This window comes from Amphiura filiformis, chromosome 3 (genome assembly GCF_039555335.1).
Source record: "Amphiura filiformis chromosome 3, Afil_fr2py, whole genome shotgun sequence".
Classification (NCBI taxonomy): Eukaryota; Metazoa; Echinodermata; class Ophiuroidea; order Amphilepidida; family Amphiuridae; genus Amphiura; species Amphiura filiformis.
In genome coordinates, this window is record NC_092630.1 from 79,883,640 (window position 1) to 79,904,156 (window position 20,517).

Consider the following 20,517-nt stretch of genomic DNA (forward strand, 5'->3'; position numbering starts at 1 on the left):
GAAAAGCTACAAACATACAAAATGAACATTATATCAACCATCAAAAATATAAGCCAAAGCCTTTCATCTATCCACAAGTTGTTTTACATGTACATATAGATTTGAGAAATTATGAATAAAATGATGACAAGAGGCTCTCATTCATACAGTCCAATACACTTCCTAAGTAGTAGGCATTATTTTTATGAAAATATCGACATATATACCAATGTACTGGTGTCCCCCAAAAAGGTTAAATGCTGATTTTGAAAATAATCTAAGTAACTCTTAACAAATTATATAATGTACTTTTCATGACATAATCTATGTACCCTCTTTTAGTACCCTCTAGAGGGAAAGCGTGGTGCAATGGTTAGGGTACTTGCCTTTAGTGCATGAGGTCCCGGGTTCAATTCCCGGCGGTGGCGATTTGCTGGGATATTGACTTGGAAAAAAGTCTGAAATTAATTGGCAAATTCTGTAGATTAAATTCAGACTTCCGCTCTCCCCATGGTTCATTTAGAATTGGGGAAATGGATCATGAAAGTACTCCGTCCTTCGGAGGGGACGTTAAGCTGTCGGTTCCGTGTCCAGAGAGCCACACCTGTACATGTATTTCGCAGCCAGTTTCGAAAAGAGTAGGGTGTTAACCCCTGACTGTTCCCAATCTGTCCCGGTGTTCAAATGGACCCCAATGGAAATAAGCTTCAATAGAGGCTTTCTTGGGTTATCCAGGGTTGTCAAAAAATCCGAACAAATAAAAAAAAAAACCTGTAAATGGTAAAGGGTTAACAGCACATCTGGATTTATTCATAAAAGTGTTAATTTAATGGCATAACATAATCCATGATAATAAAATTTTCCAACTCGCCAAGGTCCTGACCATCTAAAAGAACATTGTGATATGTAAGGACAAGGTTACCTGCCCAAATCCTAATATAAACATTTAGTAATTGTTGGTATTTAGTTTCTGCATAAACCTGCCAGTTGACCAGGTCAACGGTGGACCTTTAAGTTCACAACCTACATACTTTATAGCCCACATTCCACACATTCCTGAGCAAGCTGTTATGTGACATAATGAAACACTAGGTTCATCATTACCATTGTCACAGCCACCATTTATTTTGTGCAATTAGTTAAACCATGAAAAAAAATAAGAAAATTAAAAGTTATAAAGAGCATAAATGAAAACAGGTGTGCTTGTGTTCAACTTTAGTTGTGCGATATTTTGATAGTTAGCCATTTGCCCATAATTTAAGTTGCTTTTAAGAAACTTAGCAGACAATTACAAGAAGGATAAACAAACAATAACTGAAAAAAAATGACATTGTTTTGTTGTACCATGATTACCATCACAAAATGCGGTTCATTTTCTACATGTAACCCTTTTATGGGACACCTGGTAGTATACAGGGTGTATCAAATATAGTTTGAAAACTGCCACTAGATTAAAAAGTATTTGGTCAAAATGCTATAGTTGACAGCTGAATCAACATCTTTCCTCCCACAAACTGTAAATTCAATGGCGCGTGACCACCAATAAGGACTCTGTGATTTTTGTGACCCAAGTACAGGCCTCGAATTAACCCACGGCATTTTGCTGTGGGTGCCCATCCCCACTGCCGTAATGCCCTCAAAATATGTCCTTTACCCAAGGCAGTCACTTGCCTTGCCCTCTAATGAAGTTGCCATCGGTGCCCCAGCCCTGCCCCTTCATTATAAAATCATCTATCTATGTTTGTGTGTGTTTTCTTCACTTCACCTTGGTGCCCTTCTCAAATTTTCAACAGTTGCCATGATGCCCTCTTGAAATATTACAAACTGCCGTGCTGCCTTGCCTTTTCAGTGAAAATCTGAGGCAATTTTCAATTTGCCCTAAAAAAGTTGCCGTGCCCCTTCAGATCCTTAATTCGAGGGCTGCCCAAGTAAAAATGCAGTTGCGCATAGTCAATTAAAACCAAAGTAACATGAAAATCACAAGTTTAACCACTTTCTACTGTCTTAGACTTCCACATGGCCACCAGGGCATGGTCACCATTCCTCGGAATGCAGATAACAGCTCTTCTCCACATGGCATTCACACCAAGGTCTGTCCAGTCTGGGGTAGTCAACTTGTGCAATTATGTGTCTCTGGAGTTCATCAAAGTCTACAGGAGAACTTGTGAAAACCTTTGATTTCAAATAGCCCAAGAAGAAATCAAGAGGTGTAAGATCAGGAGATGGTAGGGGCCATTCCACTTGGTGCTTCAAAGCGATCACATGATTGCCAAACAATTCTGCAAGGTGTTCGGTCAATTACTGTAAAGAAAGTGGCCAAACTGTGATGTTCATGTAATTTTAATTGACTTCGCACAACTGCATTTTTACAAAGCTCACAAAAATAGCCACTGGGTCCTTTTTAATGGTCACATGCCAGTGATTTTACAGTTGTGGGAGGACAAAATGTTGATTCAGCTATCAACTAAAGTATTTTGACCAAATACCTGATACCTTTCTAATCTAGTGATTTTGTTTTTCATTTTGACACACCCTGTATAATTGCGTTCATATGACTCTTGTATCATCATGTCCAAATACATGATACAGCAAACACTATATTTAATAGCATAATCAATACCCAAGTTTTAATTCACTTGGGTGTATTACTGTTTCTTTACCTAAAATTATCAAAGGTTCTGGTGGTTGTCAATCTTCCCCATGCATTTGGTATTTATTGTTACCATATTTTATTTGCTCTACCTGGGTTTTCATTTATTTCATCATAGATTTTAAAAATACTTTTCTAATTCCAAAAATCTTGATGGAAACAGAAAATATGACATTTAGTCCTGTTTTTTATTTGGCATATTTGCTTTCTTCTCATCTTCTCTGGTTTACACATGTCCCAACTCACACCTAAACGGAATCAGCCAAATTTGTTGTGTTTGTCCGGTCAACAGAGCATTTCGACATGTCGTAACAAGCACATTTATTAGTCCCCATAGCATAAAATGGACAGAAACCATTCCCAGCAAGTATTTATATTATTTCAGTATTTTGTGTGAAGAATAATACAATTCAAATTTGATGGAAATATACATGATGGCTTAAGTTGAGTTGAAAATTACATAAGAGCAAACTATATTGGGGAGAGGTAAACTCATTACTAAAATGTCTTGATATGTTAACACATCATAAGATTACAGTAAGTAAGTTTTAAGTAAATTCAGTGAAAATAATATGAATATCATGAGTTGTAAACTTTCAAATAAAACCACCATATTGTAAATCTTCCTGATGATGTTTTCAACCAAGGCATTAGCCAGAGGGGTGACTTTAGGGTGTTCAAAATGGTCCAAAATACCTTATTCTACAAAATGAGGGTGTCCACTTCCTATTCACTCCATTATAAAAATCAGAATTTTAGGGTGTCCAATTGAAAACAGGGTGCCCAAATGACACCTGGACACCCCTCTGGCTAATGCCTTGTTTTCAACATTACTCACATTTTCATGCAGGAAAAGTCCGAAAACAAAATTTGTGCATTTAATGCAAATTTAACAAAGCCATTACATGTGTGATATATGTCACTGCATGACCCTTATCTAGAATGATATATGCGGATACAGCAAAATAATGATAAACTTTTCACTTATCTACAAAACTTTTTTTTGTAATTAAGGTATTTTAAGGCTTTTCATATAATTATTTTGTAAAGCGCACTGTGACGCTCCGTGAAGTGCGCTTAATAAAAGTGTGTTATTATTATTATTATTTTAACTTCCTGTGACATCACTCATGATCCTTGCCTGTGTAACAAAAATATGTCTATTTCCAGAAATTAATTTTTATATTTTCCATAATTTAATAAGGAATCAATATTTTTCTTCATGTTTCCCTGACACTCTCTATGAGATGAGACCTGTTGCAATTTTGTAGTCATGATTGAGTTCCAAGTTATGGCCAGGCCAGAATGGTGTACTACTGGCAGGAATTTTACTTGGCTCATACGAATTTGCTTCCTCATGCATATTGAGCACTCCACAGCACACAATAACTATCATATCCATCATAGATTTGGTTATTGTTCTTGCAATAGGCCCCTGTAAGATACGGAATTCTAACAGCTTTTTCATTATTCTTTCAATATGATGGACTGCTTCCTCCTCCAGCTCCTTGTCAAAGGGAGGCTCCACTACTTTGACACCAAACGGCAGAACTTGTGTCAAACCAAGAGCTTGAGTGTCAATCACAATGTTTGACACACAAAACAGCTTGTCTTGCTCTGAGAAGGTGAATAAATCTGTGTCCGGCACCGTCTGATCCACAACTTGTGACACCCCCATTACAGACCCTTTAGGTGACATAGTAACAATACACTTTAGACAGTGGCTTGTCTGCCATGCATCAAAGATTGCAGGTTTTTCTCTTACGATATCAAACTTATGGATAATAGCTTGAAGATTGCGACCCATAGATTGGAAACACATTGGAAAGTTGGTGTTTAATATACAATTAGGTGGCTTGGAGATCCTTGGTTTTAATTCTGCAACAAGGGCTACCAGCCATACAGAAAGCATTTCCCAAAAACTGTCTTCAGTGAATAGGTACGAAAAACTGAAGGACAGCTCATCAAGGGATTGGTTGGTTCGCAAGAACATCAGTACTGCTAAAACTTGCTCTGTATAATTAAGTTTGATTACCTTCAATGTGGTAGTATCTGCTCTAGTTAACCTCTGACTTGCTTTATCAACAAGCCACTTGAACTGATTACACATGTGCACACCACTAAACTTGTGCATGAGGGTATCACAAGTCAGAACTCTTTTAGGAAATGAGAATGATGAATCTTGACATTCAGCCAACCTCTCCTCCAGGCCTCGATTTTTCTTGAATGTATCCTCAAGTATCACTTTGACTTTCTCTACATTTTGTGTAGCATCCTCCATAAGTCTTTTCAACTCCTGACTGTTCTTACTAGCTTTGTTGGCTTGTTCAGCTAGCTCCATCACTATTGGCGTACATTTAGGACATGCCCGAATCACTTTAACCTTCATGTTGGCTGGAGCTATAGGTATATTGGTTTTTTGCTTCTTTGGAGGATTTACTGTCTTATCAGGGGACTTAGTTGGCACAGATGCTAAGCCTGCTTTTTGAAGTGCAGGTGATGATGATGGTTGTTTTATTTTCACTGGTACAATTGGAGTGTATGACTTCTGAATAGCAGAAGTGGAACTTGTAGGTTTTGTTGAGCAAACACCTGTTGCTTCTGAATCTTTAATGCCATCTCCTACATCACCTGTTAATCAAAAGATAAAGACAAATGAATACAAGTATAAACAAAAAAGTGCAGTGATTTATAGTGCACTATGCACAGACACAACGCCTAGACGTTGATCTACAAAATTAAGCCTCAGCACACTTTACAGGTGGTCGCTGACCACTACGGCCCATATCATTCAATAAACCATTAAACAACTATACAGGGACTTGCAGCTAAGAAGTTTACACCCTAGACATTCCACAATACACCATCACAGCCAGGATCAACTCCCCTAGTTTCGTATGGGTTACAACAAGATTGGCAGTAAGTTCCTTGTCCAGGGGAATTTCAAGTTAATCATTTTTACACAAGAGCGAACTCTCCCACCATAGTCAAATGCCTTATTGATTGAGCTAACTTTACTGCTTATAATAAGACACTAGAGTGCATACGCAATGTCATACCTTGGTATATGTCTTGCACAATAACCTAATCCCAAACGTAATTCATCAAAACATGGCAATAGTTAACCAACTTGCATCTCATTTAACAAAAACACTCTAGTTAGTGTGTTGGCTGATAGTGACTGCTGTGGAATCATACAACTATAAAGCTATGATGTCAGTACATATATGTGACCTGCTCTGACGAAACCCACCATAGGTCCCACTCAGCCATTTCGAGATACGGTGAGTCAAAGTTGGTAAAGGGGTGAAAACTTGCAGATTTCGTTTTTCAGTTTTTATTATTTTTTGATTCCTTAATATGTTTACTTTAACCTACCATTGAAAACAAAATATTCTTTTTTACGTCTAAAGCACCCAAATCTAGCATTTTCTGAGCCAAAGCAAGTACTTAAACATGCCATATTTTTACAACTTTAAAGCCATTTTTCTTGCCTTTTCCTTTTTTTTAAGTGTCGCTTCTCCCCTCCCCATTGAAAGACCGCAGAATGAGGACCATATGTCCCAGAAACATAATTTTGGTATGAAATGAAAGCTGAAGACCTATACTAACTGATGACATCAAAAACTCAATTTTCAAAATTATAGTCAAATGCAGCAAACCTTTGACGAGCGCGACTACCGTGATGTTGCAAATTCGGCGCTAACAATGCGTACGGCACACAGTTCATTCATAAATTTCCACTCGGCAACAGCAGATCGCCTCAGCAGCCAATCAGAGACAAGTGCGTCCAACGCAGTAAATACGTGATGTATACTTACAATATGTGCTCGTCAAAGGTTTACTGCATTTGACTATAGTGACTTATGTCTGGTTTTGTGGGAGCAGGTCACATATGTAGGCAGCATGGTCAGGGATGGTTAGGATCAAATAGGCTGATGAAGTGTTTCAATCTTGGTTTAGAGATTCCATTCATCTTTTCCTTACCTGTTTCTGCTGTGTTTTCTTCCACTTCTTCCTCATCTGGAATGGGACTGTGCCGCCATGAGAACTGGGGTTCTTCATCGTCATATTCGGGCTCTACTTTAACCTGTATCAAATGTATTCAGGAGACAACATTATATTCTGAAACATGTGTTCTAGGTAATACAAAAAATTTAAAGAAAGCAAGTCCTCCAACCAGTTTTTGTGTTTGCTTCCAAGCGAAGCTATTGGAGTGAGTTGGTGAAGGGATATTTACCTGCAATTTCTTTACCACCAAGCTTCACTGATTTTTGAGGAGTGGCAGAGCTTTCTCATATGATTTGACGTGCACGCAGATCAAATGACATTACTAGAGGTGGTTAAGGCACATATACAGATTTTTCGAAATGACATGGCGTACAGCCACGTGCTCACGGATCAAACAATGCCCCCTTTCAAAAACCTGGATTTGCCTCTGCCTGCCATTCTAGGAAAGACTAAATTTGTGCATCCAGATCACCTAGGGTCCCATGTAATATTATAATCCAGACATCAACATAAATACCAGTGGGGTAAAATTGGTAAAAAATGAAACAAAATAAAGTTGTGCTTACCCGATGTAAGTTAAAGGAAGTTTTCTCTGAGTATTCTGTTATATGTGGTCCATCTATTAGTTGTTCTCTGATATTCTGCCTCGCTGCCTGTGCTGCTTTTCTCTTTGATGACATGTCTGATTCTGTTACTTCACTACACCCAAATCACAACCTGCAGTCTTGGAGTGAACACTGCTTCTTATAGATACTAACTGAGGATCTACACAAAAATTGGAAAATGAACAAAATAAATACCAAAATGTCAGCCACACATAATCACAAAACCAACAATTTCTGCTATTTTTATAACTGCACATGAATCTGTAATGTGAAGCGTTAGGTAAATTCAACAATAATGTTCAGTTTGTGGTAAGGGAACATTAAAATGTCTGATTGCAATATGGTTTACTATATTTTGGCTGCTTTTAGTCTGTTTTGACTAGTTCTATGTCAGGGAAAAATTTTTTTTGGGGGGGGACATTGCTTGCGATTGGCACTGCAGTGTGTTTGAAGGGGTGTTTTTGCCGGCAGTTATTGGTGCTCCAGCTTGAATATATTATGGGTGATGAGATTAGAACCTGGGGTAGAAGTCTAGTGATCATGGAGCATACAATTACAACTATACTGCGCCAATAAAGTATCCTTACACTTGGAAAAATAATCACAATTTCAAAACTGAACAATATTTGGGTAAATTTGTTTTTTTAATAGATGCACTATCTAATCCTGCACATTATGACACCACATTGAATCCAATGTGACCTCAAGAAGTAAAGTTACAAGCAGTTGAATAGACGAAGGTCCAGTTTTAAAAGTGACAAACTGGTCTATACAAGGCGCAAAAAGATTCCGACAAGCGCAACAAAGAGACAACATAGTTTCTTCAATGAAGCGTTATTTAAGGTTACACGAAGAGACGATAAAAACGATAAAAGACGTATAAAGTTGTTCTCTAAAACAGAGTTTTCTCAGTAATCAAATGTCGCAGCGAGTGAAATGTTGGTGCATTGGATGTAGCTTAACATTTTTGTGTGTGTTATATACAAATTTTAGAATAAATTTGAAAATCCTTCGTTTAAAGCATTTTTACGCACCATGTTCACAAGATCAAAAACACGCTCCATGACGTTTTTTTTCAAATGTGCGCCCGTATAAATCCACGCCGAGTGATTGTTTTTTCTTTTTCAGTATTGTACTACAAATCGATCAAAGAAATAATGTTGCCATGGGGAAGAACCAAATACAGTACCGATTAAATTTTAAAAGCCCGTTTTGGGGAAAATTTTGGAGAATTTGCTTGAGAAAAAGCTGGTTTGTGAAATTATCGATATCTTGATTACGGGACGTTAATTTAGACATCTGAATACCTACATTATTTCTCAACATTCTGCCAATTGCTATTCCATTTGATTTTCACTCCAAATTGAAGCTAGTTTTGCAAAAAACAAGGTTTTTCTCCATCGGGTTTGTCCAAAATTTCAGCGGTGACATGCATGTTTATTCTAAGAGCCATTATGCGGACGCAATTGTAATCACGCCATTGCGTCGAATTATAATTAGATATCCCTTTCGCCAATCAATTGCGTAAGGTGATGTGTGGCGAGCGGATAGAGCGTTGGACTTTGAATCTATTATGATTAATTTTTGTGGGTTCGAGTCCCGTGTGGCTGAAATTTCAGTTTTTTCCTCTTTTCTCATTTTACTTCTGTTCTTCCCTCTTTTCTTTCTCCTTTTCTTTTTTTCATTTCTTTTTTCTTTCTTTCTCTTTTTCTTATTTTATTTATTTATTTCATCAAATATATCAAGGCTCTATAAATTTAATATCAACACATTTTCTAGACGGTGGCGTATCTTCATGAGGCGGGCATAGGGGCCAGAGGAAGTGCCCCCAATCGATTTTAAAATTGATAAAATCCTCATGAAAATTGCCGAAAACGGCTTGTGCCCCCCCCTCCGCATAACGAGCTCCGGGCACGAGCTGAGCCAAGTGTCATGTCTTGACCGTGGATCGATATTCTATTATAATTATTAAAGTAGGCTTATACCTCCCGGTATGCTTGTTCATTTTCTGCATGGCTGTTTCTGTTATGAACTTACGCCCCTCTGAAATCAAGCGCATGAAAAACCTTTCGGCTAACCTTAAAGCAGTTTTTATTTCAGTTTTTACTTTTCATAACTTCCACTTTATTTGTCAGTTCTTTTGTTTCAGTTTTCTTTTGTTCTTTTTGTTTTAAATTAAAGCCAAATATATGAGTTAGCCATTCACCACTCTCAAACCAGATTTGTGGTCTGTGGAGTTTTGAATAGGCCAGTTTGTCACTTTTGAAACTGGACCTTCGTCTAATCAAATGCTTGTAACTTTACTTCACATTGCATTCAATGTGGTGTCATAATGTGCAGGATTAGACAGTGCATCTATTAAAAAACCAAATTTACTCCAATATTGTTCAGTTTGGAAATTGTGATTATTTTTCCAAATGTAAGGATACTTTATTGGCGCAGTATACAGAGATGTCAGTGGAAATATGAGCAAAGGTGTGAGTACCTCGGGATAGGTTGAGGTATAGTTTCATTTGTTGCACAATTATTTAAACATTTTCCATAATTTTTCTGCACTTGTTTCGTTAATAATTCTTCTTGCTGCCCCTTCTGCCCCGCCCTAAATTTTTTAAATAATTCTTCTTGCCACCCCTTTGCCTTCTGCCACCCCTTCTTTTTTGCAACCCAAAATATGCGAAAGCCATACAAAAGCAGTACCGTACAATGAAGACATGATCGGATGGGTGGGTACCAATTTTATAAACATTAAGTTAAGAGTGGTCTTAACCCTGGAATTATGGAAAAGTTTCGGGCCTCATACATGTAACTGTTAAATTGTTGGTCTAAAGTACCGTACATATAATTGTATGGCATAGACTTGATGAATTTATCTATACTTTTCAAAGTTGTAAGGGGTTCCCTTTATACATTTATGGACCTCCAAACGTCGTCTTTCGTGTTGCGACACATTTTTTACGCTGACCCCCCTAAATTTCGAATTGATGCCACGGGAAAACGAAATGGAGTTTATGAAGCTCAAATTTTCAGGATTTTGCTTTCTCATCAATATCTACCACCACACAGAAAAAGAAAAAAATTGAAGAGGTGCTGCGGTGCACATCCCTGAAGCTGACATGGATTGGCTCTACTGATACTGAGGCGATCCTGACTTTTAGACCACCCGAGCTAAGGTACAAATTGCAAATTTATCATATTATACTTTCGCAACAAGGTTAAACATGTTTTCAACTGTACAAACATACCATTTATTCCATCGAACAAGCTTTATTTTGTTCCAAAATTCACATTTTTATAGCTATTTTTGACGTAAAAGAGCTGGTAAGGGAACAACCCAAAAGTTCGATGAAGCCCTATAAACGAAAGTCCTTTCGTTAGAAGGCTAACCCTCTCCCCTCTAACGTAAGTGACAAATATCGAAAATTCCAATCCGTATTCAGATAAACAGGGGCCGTCGCTATGGTGCATGGGGTTGGGGAGGGGTGTGGAGGGGGATGCTAGGATCATTGATCACGATTTAGGAAGAAACGAAATGTTGTATTCTATTTTAAAATATTTATCTTCATTATCTTTTTTGGCACGGAAAAAATACGACTTGCTTGATTTTCAAATAAAAAAGAATGTGGTATCAAACACAAAACGTTTTCGACATCATTCGCCAAAGGTTAGAAAAGGTTGCCAGAAAACGTTTAAATGTCGGGTTATATAAAGGGTATATAAAGGGAAAAAATTGTTTACATATTAAACATTTAAAAACTTCCTGCAAATATTCTAATATAATGTTCTTTAAAAATATTTTACAATAACATTTTGAAAACATTTTAGAAATAGTTTTGTATTTGTGTTTTCATACAAAACGTTTTAAAACGTTTTCGTGACCTTTATATAACCAGGAGCATGAGACTGCTGAAGTCAGGTTAAATGTCGGGACCTAGGTCACAATTTGAGAAGAGATGATATACCACTACGGCCATTTGCGGAAGTAAAAAGCCACGCCTCACAGTGTCATCGCCCCGATCTTCATGGCAGAAATCGCCATGGTAGGTTCAGGTTGAATCCACAGCCACGCATGGTCATTTGTTCCGCCCTTTGAGACGCATAATTAGCCGAGGGACATGACTAAGGCTACTCACAATAGCCGGGTAATTGATTTCTCTGTGCGTGAGTAAGCTTGTATATACGCCATTGAGGTCAATGGTCATTGACTTTTATACTGCCTCCACGGGAGTAGCGAGTGCAGCTATATAGCCTACTACGCAATATAAAATCAGAATTTTGGTCAGTTTTTGAGTCAAGACGCAAGCTTCTTTCTCAAGACGCTAGCTAACGACTACCATTATATGTTCAAAACGTATGTTCAAGTGCAAGGAACCACATCTGGATTCTTCAGAGGAAATCATTTACGGGCGATATTCATCATTTTCTACCCCGGTATCCAGAGATTTTTGTCTGATATAACCCGACATTTTAATGTTATTAAAACGTTTTTACCAAAACCAAAACCCCAAAATATAACATATTTAAAACGTTTTAAAAACGTTTTGTGTTTGCTGGGACAGCTGCTTTAAAAATGAACTTACATGACGTTGCAGGTTGCGAGTACTGACTGAGTACTGATTTGAAATCATCATGATCATTTTGAAGAAACCATTGTAAAATGTCATTATCGTACTTTGGAAAATTCTAAAATAATATATTAAATCCTTAAAAAAGATCAACTTTGACCGATGTTTTGACTACTTTTTTACAAACGTAATCGGACTTTTTGACCCCCTCCCCCACTAACGAAAGGACTTTCGTTTATAGGGCTTCATCGAACTTTTGGGTTATTCCCTAACAAATACTCATTTTACGCTAGCGTGTCATGCATTTTCAAGCGCGTTTGACACCTTTTTTCTGCATGACGCAATTCTACATTTATTCAAGATGGCTAATTTCTCGAAAAATTTGTAATTTAGTAATTTACCCCGTAATTTCCCTCATTAAGGGGGTACTACACCCATCGCATTTTTTTTTATGGTTTTTGCATTTTGTGAAGAAATGAGAAAAAAAATTGGTCAAAGTGGTATGCAAAATGAAGGGGCAAATCTTCTCGTTCTATTGGTGGCATCGGTATCGATGTAGCTTACATGCTTTTAAAGGTACATGCCCAAAAGCGGTACATGGGGGCACTTTTACAAATTGGAGTATATCTAAAATTTCAGAATTGCTACAGTGAAACCAGTCACACGCACAAATTAAGCATAAATGTCAGACCCTAAAAGTACCAAAATATATATTTTTTGAAATGCATTAATTATGCACAGCTTTGAAAACACATGCTTGGCATCACTTATCATTATTAAAGAAAATAAACTTCTTTTTCCCCTTCCAGTTGACAATGATATGCAAAATTTGTGTTCGCTAGCCAGCACATCTGTTTCAGGTTTGAAACAGTAAAATCTTAATGATAAGATAATTCTTGTTTTTTAGTTCTAGGCGATTTTTAGGGTCGCCATCTCAGTAAAAGACAAACACTGAATACAATGTAAACGCTATCACAAGTACATGTGTTTGGCACAAAAATGTTAATTTGTCGCAACTTGTTGCACAAAATCAACTAAAGTGGGAACGTTCACAATGTATGTTGGAGCATAATTAATATGCCACCATTTTTACTTACATCAGAGAAGACAATCCTGACAATTTCACTTGAAACAATTCCGGCCAGATTATATTTCCGAGTTTGTGGAGGTCGCCATTATAATTTTGTATTTTGGGGTTGGGCGATACTTGACACTTTGATACCGCCGATCGGTACTGTGGGTCGACACGATTAATTGGTATCGCCATACGATACCGATGAGGCTATACTTTTGACAGAATATAGAAAAAATAAAATGTATTATTATAAAACGTATTGAAAACAAAAATATTCAAAATTGAAAACAAATAATTATAAGCAAATATTCTAATCTTTCATTCTCGACTTCACGCCGTGGGGGGGGGGGCACTCGGCAACTTTGGGAGGTGACGCGTATGTAGGGCTGGATAAGACCCCTTTTTCAGCATCGCTGTCACCCAAAGACCCCATATTTTTTACAAACACATGCTCTGTCACCCGAAGACCCCTATTTTCCCCAGGCGGCGAATGGCATGATCGAGCCGGCAACTTGTGAAACCGCCCGGCCGTATGGCATTTTCTATATACCGCTACTTGGTTAGTTTTGTGGGGTTCATTATCGAACCCCAACGGTTTAGCTTGTATTTATATTATTTATTAACATAGGCCTATTTGTTTGTGATATTTCAATCGTTTTAAAATTTCAAAATAATCCCATTCAATTACACGGTTGAAGATGAAAATTTACTGAATTTAGAGAATGCAATGCGACCACCACCTGATTTTTCCATTTGATCTGTCACCCAAAGACCCTTACAAGTTCAATTTGAACAGCAACTTTCATTTATCACTGATTTTGTTACTTATTTTGAAAAAAACAAACAATGAAATTTGAAGCCATTTAGAACTAGAAATTGATTTTCGAGGTTTTTGCAGCGCTGTTTCGCTCTCACCCAAATATTCCATTTAAAAATAAGGTCATGTTCTCACCCAATGACCCCATATTTTTTACATTTTGCTCTCACCGAATGCCCCTTATAGTGCGAAAGTGCCAGCCCTACACCTATAATCCATTTCATATTGAAGTGCCCACCGAAACATCAGGAAGCGAATAAATTGTGTGGTATAGTGATTTAATTCCAATGGATTGTCCCCGGGATTGTCTATGGGATATACTCAGCGGCATACCATGCGTGATATGTGCGAGATATTTCGAGTGATAGAGGTGGAGTTTATGATGTTGTTTTTTTGCAAATTTCCAATGTTTTTCGCCTCCAAATGTATTGGGAACTTTCATAATGATTGCATATTAAAGACCCATTCAGTGATCCCAGCGCAAGTGTAAAAAAATTAAATTGTTTGAAGGATAAGTCATTCAAATTGTCATTTGGTATTTTGAAATGACAAATTTGGCAAAAAACGAAAAAAAAAAACTCAGCAGTACTGACGAAGTTGAAGCCAGTGGCGTAGCTGCCAAAATTGCCTGTTTGGGCCCCGCCCCTGGCGCTATTTGGGCCCTCGCCCCCTAGCTCAAGGAAAAAAGAGGAAAAAGGAGAGAGAGAGAGAGAGAGAGAGAAAGAGAGAGAGAGAGGAAAAAAGGGAGAGGAGGGGGGGGGGAATGGTACTATATAATATCAAAATGTGTTGCTTTTTTTCTCTCTCTCTCTCTCTCTTCACTTTCTCAAACCACCGGAAAAAATTGGGTCAACCTTTTCGGGCTGTTGAGGAAGGGGCGGCTAAATTTTTGTTTGGTGGATTTGGGCCCCCCCCCCCTGGAAAAAAATCCCAGCTACGCCACTGGTTGAAGCCCCATTCAAATACACAGCAGCTAATTTAGATACTATCATTATCTAAATTACAGATTCGGTAAAATGTCTTTCGGCTGAACCACTGCATAGGCTATGTTTAGCACCGCATATATATGACCGTGAGGTACCGAAATCTGAATTTTGATGATTTTTACGATCGTCTGGATGAGCAAATCACTGAATGGGCCTTTTAACTATTTTATCATTTTGGAAGAAAAAAAGAAAAATCTAAAAATTTAAAACGATCGTACATTAAGGCTTTAATTAAAAAGAAAGTTGTAAACTTGTTGCATCTAGTTGATTAAAGTGATGTTTGCTATACTGGTTTTATTATCACCTGTGTTGTTTGTGTTTACGATTATCGTAATCCCACGAAGAGTAAGTTTAGTTCGTTAATGTGGTAGGCCTACAGCCACACGTACCCGCATCCCTGAACAAGCACATCCCGACTCATTTCAGGCGCGGATTCAGGGGAGCGCCGACTGGCCCAAGAGAAGAGAAAGGGGCTTTTCACGATTTATGTTTAAAACAATTGCTAAAATTGTCCACCAAATCGCTTCAATTAGATCTTCATTTTGCACAAGTTTCTTACTTCTGAGGGGGAACATCCCCCTCAGACAACCCCTGCGTCACAAGCCAAAGCGCTCCATGACCATTATTTTTTTCATTTTATTTTATTTTTTCTAAAAATTTGGCCCCACTCCCTGACTGCTCTGGATCGACAATCGGTAACAAAAGCTGGTATCGCCCATCACTATGGAGATTGACATAGACGTATTATAGGACTGGGAGCGAGTCTAATACGTGTGAGTAACGGCAGAAACCGGTTGTGAAGAAGACTACGTGGATCGCTACAAAAATAAGCGTTCTTAACAACCTGTCAACTTTAAGACAAATAGGTGAAATATTACACTTTCACGATGTGTTTTCATAATCTTTTTTATTTCACATGATCCGTGCATATATCGCCTAGCTATAAATGGAAAAATATTTTTTTAGACCAATCAAACCAATACATGGGTGTAGTACGCCCTTAAGCCCTGCCCTCTTTTACAATATTTTATAGGTAACCCAGGCAAACCTTAGTTAACACATTTGCTAGTCAGCCAAAGTCGCCGACAATGTCAATGCATATTTACATAGAAATTTAAAACAACTGGCCGAAGAAGGAAACGTACATAAATATGTTTTCTATACTTCACTTGACCCAAATATATGATTTTTTATGGTGATAAGTCACTGCTTTCGCACATGGAATTTTAGAGGATTTGGATAGCAGTTCCATTAAAAAAGCTGCTATCATAATGAGACTAAGATCTAGAAACACCCCGAAATGCCGTTTTGGGGAATTTTGCTAGCTGAAACTTTTTGATGAAAGTCAATCTTTGACAAGATGTAACTTTGCTACGGAAAGTGCTACGAAAAAAATGGCTTTCAGTTTTGGCTTTGTTTACTCAAGGGCTTTGATTTGATATATAAAATGATGCAGTTTGATGGCAAATTTGAATTCACCTAGCATACCTATATTTTTAGCTTCTTGGAAATATAGATTAGTATAAATATTTGGTAGGTCACTGTATTTTTTTATGTTTTTTTAGATGATTTTTGCGATGAAAAAAATTGATGTTTTAAGCTTCTTTTCAAAAATTGGTTTTAGCTTGTTAAAAAACGGGTAAAAATCGTTTTTAGCTTGTTGGATATTTTTGCTTAATAGTTTATAGCTTGATTCCTTAGATGAAACTTTTAGTTTAAGCTTGTTAGAATATTAAACCTTGATGAAATAGTAATATTTGAGCCCTATTATCCTATATAGCGTGGGTGGTCTAAAAGTCAGGATAGCCGATACGGAAGTGAAACTGAAAGCCCCACTTTTCATCTTTCATGTCTTTTTTTTGGTTTAAGTTCCTTGGGGAATTAATTAGTCAATGTTTAAATTTATCCATCAATTCTGTTCTGTCTGTCATCAAAGTATTCAGGTGTATTGTCAGTTCTTCTGTGGAGAACTGGTCAAGGCGGGACTTCCTGTATAACAAAAGAATTAGCATGATTACAGATTATAGGTAACCCAGGCAAACCTTAGTTAACACATTTGCTGGTCAGCCAAATTCGCCGACAATGTCAATGCATTTTTACATAGAAATTTAAAACTTGTGCCCGAAGAAAGAAACCTACATAAATATGTTTTCTATACTTCACTTGACCCAAATATGTAATTTTTTATGGTGATAAGTCACCCGCACATGGAATTTCAGAGGGATTTTGATAGCAGTTCCATTAAAAAAAGCTGCTATCGCCATGAGACTAAGATCTAGAAACACACCGAAATGCCGTTTTGGGGAATTTTGCTAGATGAATCTTTTTGATGAAAGTCAGGCTTTGACAAGATGTAACTTTGCTACGGAAAGTGCTATGAAAAAAAAGGTTTTCAGTTTTGGCTTTGTTTACTCAAGGGCTTTAATTTGATATATAAAATGATGCAGTTTGATGGCAAATTTGAATTCACCTAGGATACCTACAGATTAGTTCAGAGTTCGCAATGCAAACTTAAAAAAACGGGCAGACACATCATTTATCGGTATGACATTTTCGTTATTGGTGCTGCCCTATCTAAGGATGAATGTGCAGAGCTACTTCGGTATGGGTTCCCTGTACTACAAAAGAATACTGATTAAAAAAATTGTAAGCTTAAACTTGTTCATTTATTTACAAATTTAAGCTTTCTTTAATTCAAAATAACTGCAGCTTGCAAAATAATATTAAATGGATCTATGTAACTTGTGAATGAATAAATCTCACAAACTGGTTACCATAATTCTTGTCTTACCTTGTGCCCGGGACCTTGTGGAACAGGTTTATTTTAAAATCATCACCGAAACAGGACACGAATATGCGATCATAAATCGCGAAACCGTGCAGAATTTTGCACCCAAGCCAAATTCGCTTGTTTGAGATTGCGTCAACACAAAGCGCTCCTGGAGCAGGCTGGAGCAGGAGAGATCGAATAAAATCCCTTTAAAAAGGGACGTGCATAAAAAGAAAAACGATCAAAGATCAGACTATGCACTGCAGGGTGATTTTCCAGATTTTTATTATTTATTTGTTTATTTATTTATTTATTTATTTATTTATTTATTTATTTATTTATTTATTTATTTATTTATTTATTTATTTATTTATTTATTTATTTATTTATTTATTTATTTATTTATTTATTTATTTATTTATTTATTTTACTTTCTTTTATTTTTACTTTTTATTTAACTTTGTTTGGCTATGTTTTTATGTTTTTCGGAAAAATAAAACAGCCCCCTGACTTATTAGCTTTGTCGGTCAATCAGGCGGTATGAACATTGTAGTTTGGTATTTAATTATAATATTTTATTTAATTGTTACATGAAAAACTTTTGACACTTTTAAGTGGAGCATTTTCATATTTTTGATATGGAGTCGAAAATGTCACTTTTTAACCGGGCCCGGAGGTGCTAACTTAAAGCCATATTATAACATTTTCAAACAAAATAGATTAGCATTTCTTTGCCATAAAATGTTAGCCTTTACTGTCAGATATATCTCTTTTTATTTTTGAGCCGAACAACTACGGCAGAGCAAAGAAAATTGGAATTTACTACCAGCGCACATGTCGCCAATACGTACCACTCCTTCAGTCATGTTGTGGTACGACCCTTTGTTGTGTATATCACCGTCTCGAACGCCGTGTATGTACTGTGTCATGTGTGTGTTGTGAACATCGTGTATGCGTTCGACTAATAATTCCATCGTAATAATAAAGCGCCGGATTCGGCGTTTTATTCAAAATCTCGGATTTTGAGAAAACTACAGCACCTAGAGTCTTGATTTTTGCAGGGTATATTGGTTTAATAAAGTACAATTTAATCGTGTAAAAAAAAGGAATTTTAAAAATTCAGTGAGGGCGTCTTCCTCAGCAAATGTTATAATATGGCTTTAAGGACGGTAGAACCTCAGGCCTCATACTTGCTAGGTAGGCATAAACAGGCCAAACCCATAGTCACCGACACCCCCCCCCCCCATGCAGATACATTTGCAAAATGAAGGCCCAGTTGAAGCCATTTAGTGGTGGTCCATTTTGGTACTATTGCTGAGTACAATGAAACGAAAAGGGCGAATGCAGGAAGTGTCTGAGGGGGGATGTGCCCCCTGAGAAGCATATAGGCGTACTATCCGGGGGATGGGGATAAATCCTTAGCCCCCGGCCCCCCCCACATATGCAAAACTTGCGCGCATCTGCTCAACACAGGCTTAATTGGTTCATTAAGCACGGGATTCCGTCGGCCCATTTTTCGTTTTTGACAAAACTTTTGCTGTTGATGGCTTTTAAAATAAACTTTCTTATAATCGTCGGACGGTTTCATAAAATATAACACTTCTTCTTTCAAATAAGCCTAAATTCGACTATATCCAATGACGGGAACCGGTGGGCAATTTTGATTTCGTTTGGTCATTTTTTTCAAGCTTCAATGAGGACAGTGCCTGTTTTTGACGATTTTCTGCGGGTTGCCAGCGCTAAATTCATCAGCAAAATTAAACTATCTGTCAAATGTGAGGTCGTCGGACGGAATCAAAATCTACATAATATTCTCTTTCCAGTGATATAACACACTTCGTGATTGGTTCATGGGAAGAGGTGGGCAAAACTTGTCCAATCACGAGGACCGTGTCTCCAGGGTTGCCAAACCCGCGATTTGGTAGCCCAATTGGGCGACTTTTGAAAAATTTTCCCGCGACTTTTGACAATTTCCTGTCCCATAGAAACCAATGGTTAAGAAAAAATTTGGACGACTTTTCAACATTGTCTCCCGCGACTTCCGATAGTTTCCTGTCCCATAGAAACCAATGGTAAAGAGAAAAATTGGGCGACTTTTCGATTATTTGACCCGCGATTCGGGCCACAACACTTTACGATACGGGGATGTGTTTGTCGACGCTATACTTCCTGCTATAGGCCTAACTCACTCTGTTACGCTAATGTTTAGGATTCATTTGGTAAAGTGGAATGGTCCACTTATCTGAGCAGTGCTCATGAGCCGTGCAATTAGGTCGTCGTGTACAAAAAGGCCACACACACGGAGTGTTGCAAACAAATAGCTAATGCACAAATCAGGGCAAAAGTTTTCCATATGTAATTTGTCAGGGGGGTGGTCCCCCAATGTTGACGCCTGTATGTGGGTGACCAAATTAACCTCATATTTGGCCATTTTAGCCCCCAAAGCGCCAATAATTTTTGCGCGCTTGCTTCGCACGATTTTGTTCCACTTTTTGCACCATATTTCATCAGTTTAGCTTCAATATTGCAAAAATTTCTGGCTTCCAGCGCGATTTGTACCATAAACTTAATTCTGTCGCCCGAAAGGTCAAGAAATTTTTTGCACCTCCATCCCCCCAGGCCCCAATGTCAAAAAGAAATCTACGCCATGCTGAGAAGTGACAAAATTTTGCAAACTGAAGGCCCAATGTGGACCCTTTTGGCACTATTATTGTATACAATTTTAGCTTGAAAAGCCGAAAGTTGATTAAATGAAGGCCCAAATTGAAGCCATTCTTGGACAAGTTTTCACTATTATTGTTTAAATTATTGCTTTAAACAAATGTTGGGAAGCGAAATCCATACACAGGGGGTTTGGAAAATTTGGCGCATCATTTTTACACTTTATAGGGTCTAGAACAGAGAATATTATTGATTATTCATGATCCAGAGTGACTCACAGCACATTATGGGTTTGATTAAAGTGAGGGCCACTGCCCCTAGGTCGAAAAAGTGTGCCCTTGCACTGCCCCCCCGGCGCGGCGGGTTCCCCATGACTATCTGATTCTGCACACACGGTCAAT

At 37.7% G+C, this 20,517-nt stretch overlaps 1 protein-coding gene across 2 annotated transcripts; it reads right to left on the bottom strand.

The window, feature by feature from the left end:
• Positions 1-817: 817 nt before the first annotated feature.
• On the bottom strand, positions 818-17,586 carry LOC140149229 (uncharacterized). Of its 2 annotated transcripts, none has more exons than XM_072171453.1 (4): positions 17,491-17,586; positions 7,207-7,405; positions 6,617-6,719; positions 818-5,260 (listed from the first exon to the last, which is right to left on the bottom strand). In XM_072171453.1, the coding sequence occupies exons 2-4, from the start codon at positions 7,318-7,320 to the stop codon at positions 3,870-3,872; spliced, it is 1,608 nt and encodes a 535-aa protein (XP_072027554.1). In that variant the 5' UTR covers positions 7,321-7,405; positions 17,491-17,586; the 3' UTR covers positions 818-3,869. The 2 variants fall into 2 exon arrangements, with proteins under 2 accessions (XP_072027554.1, XP_072027553.1); XM_072171452.1 differs by having other exon boundaries at positions 17,477-17,579.
• Between the last annotated feature and the right edge of the window lie 2,931 nt (positions 17,587-20,517).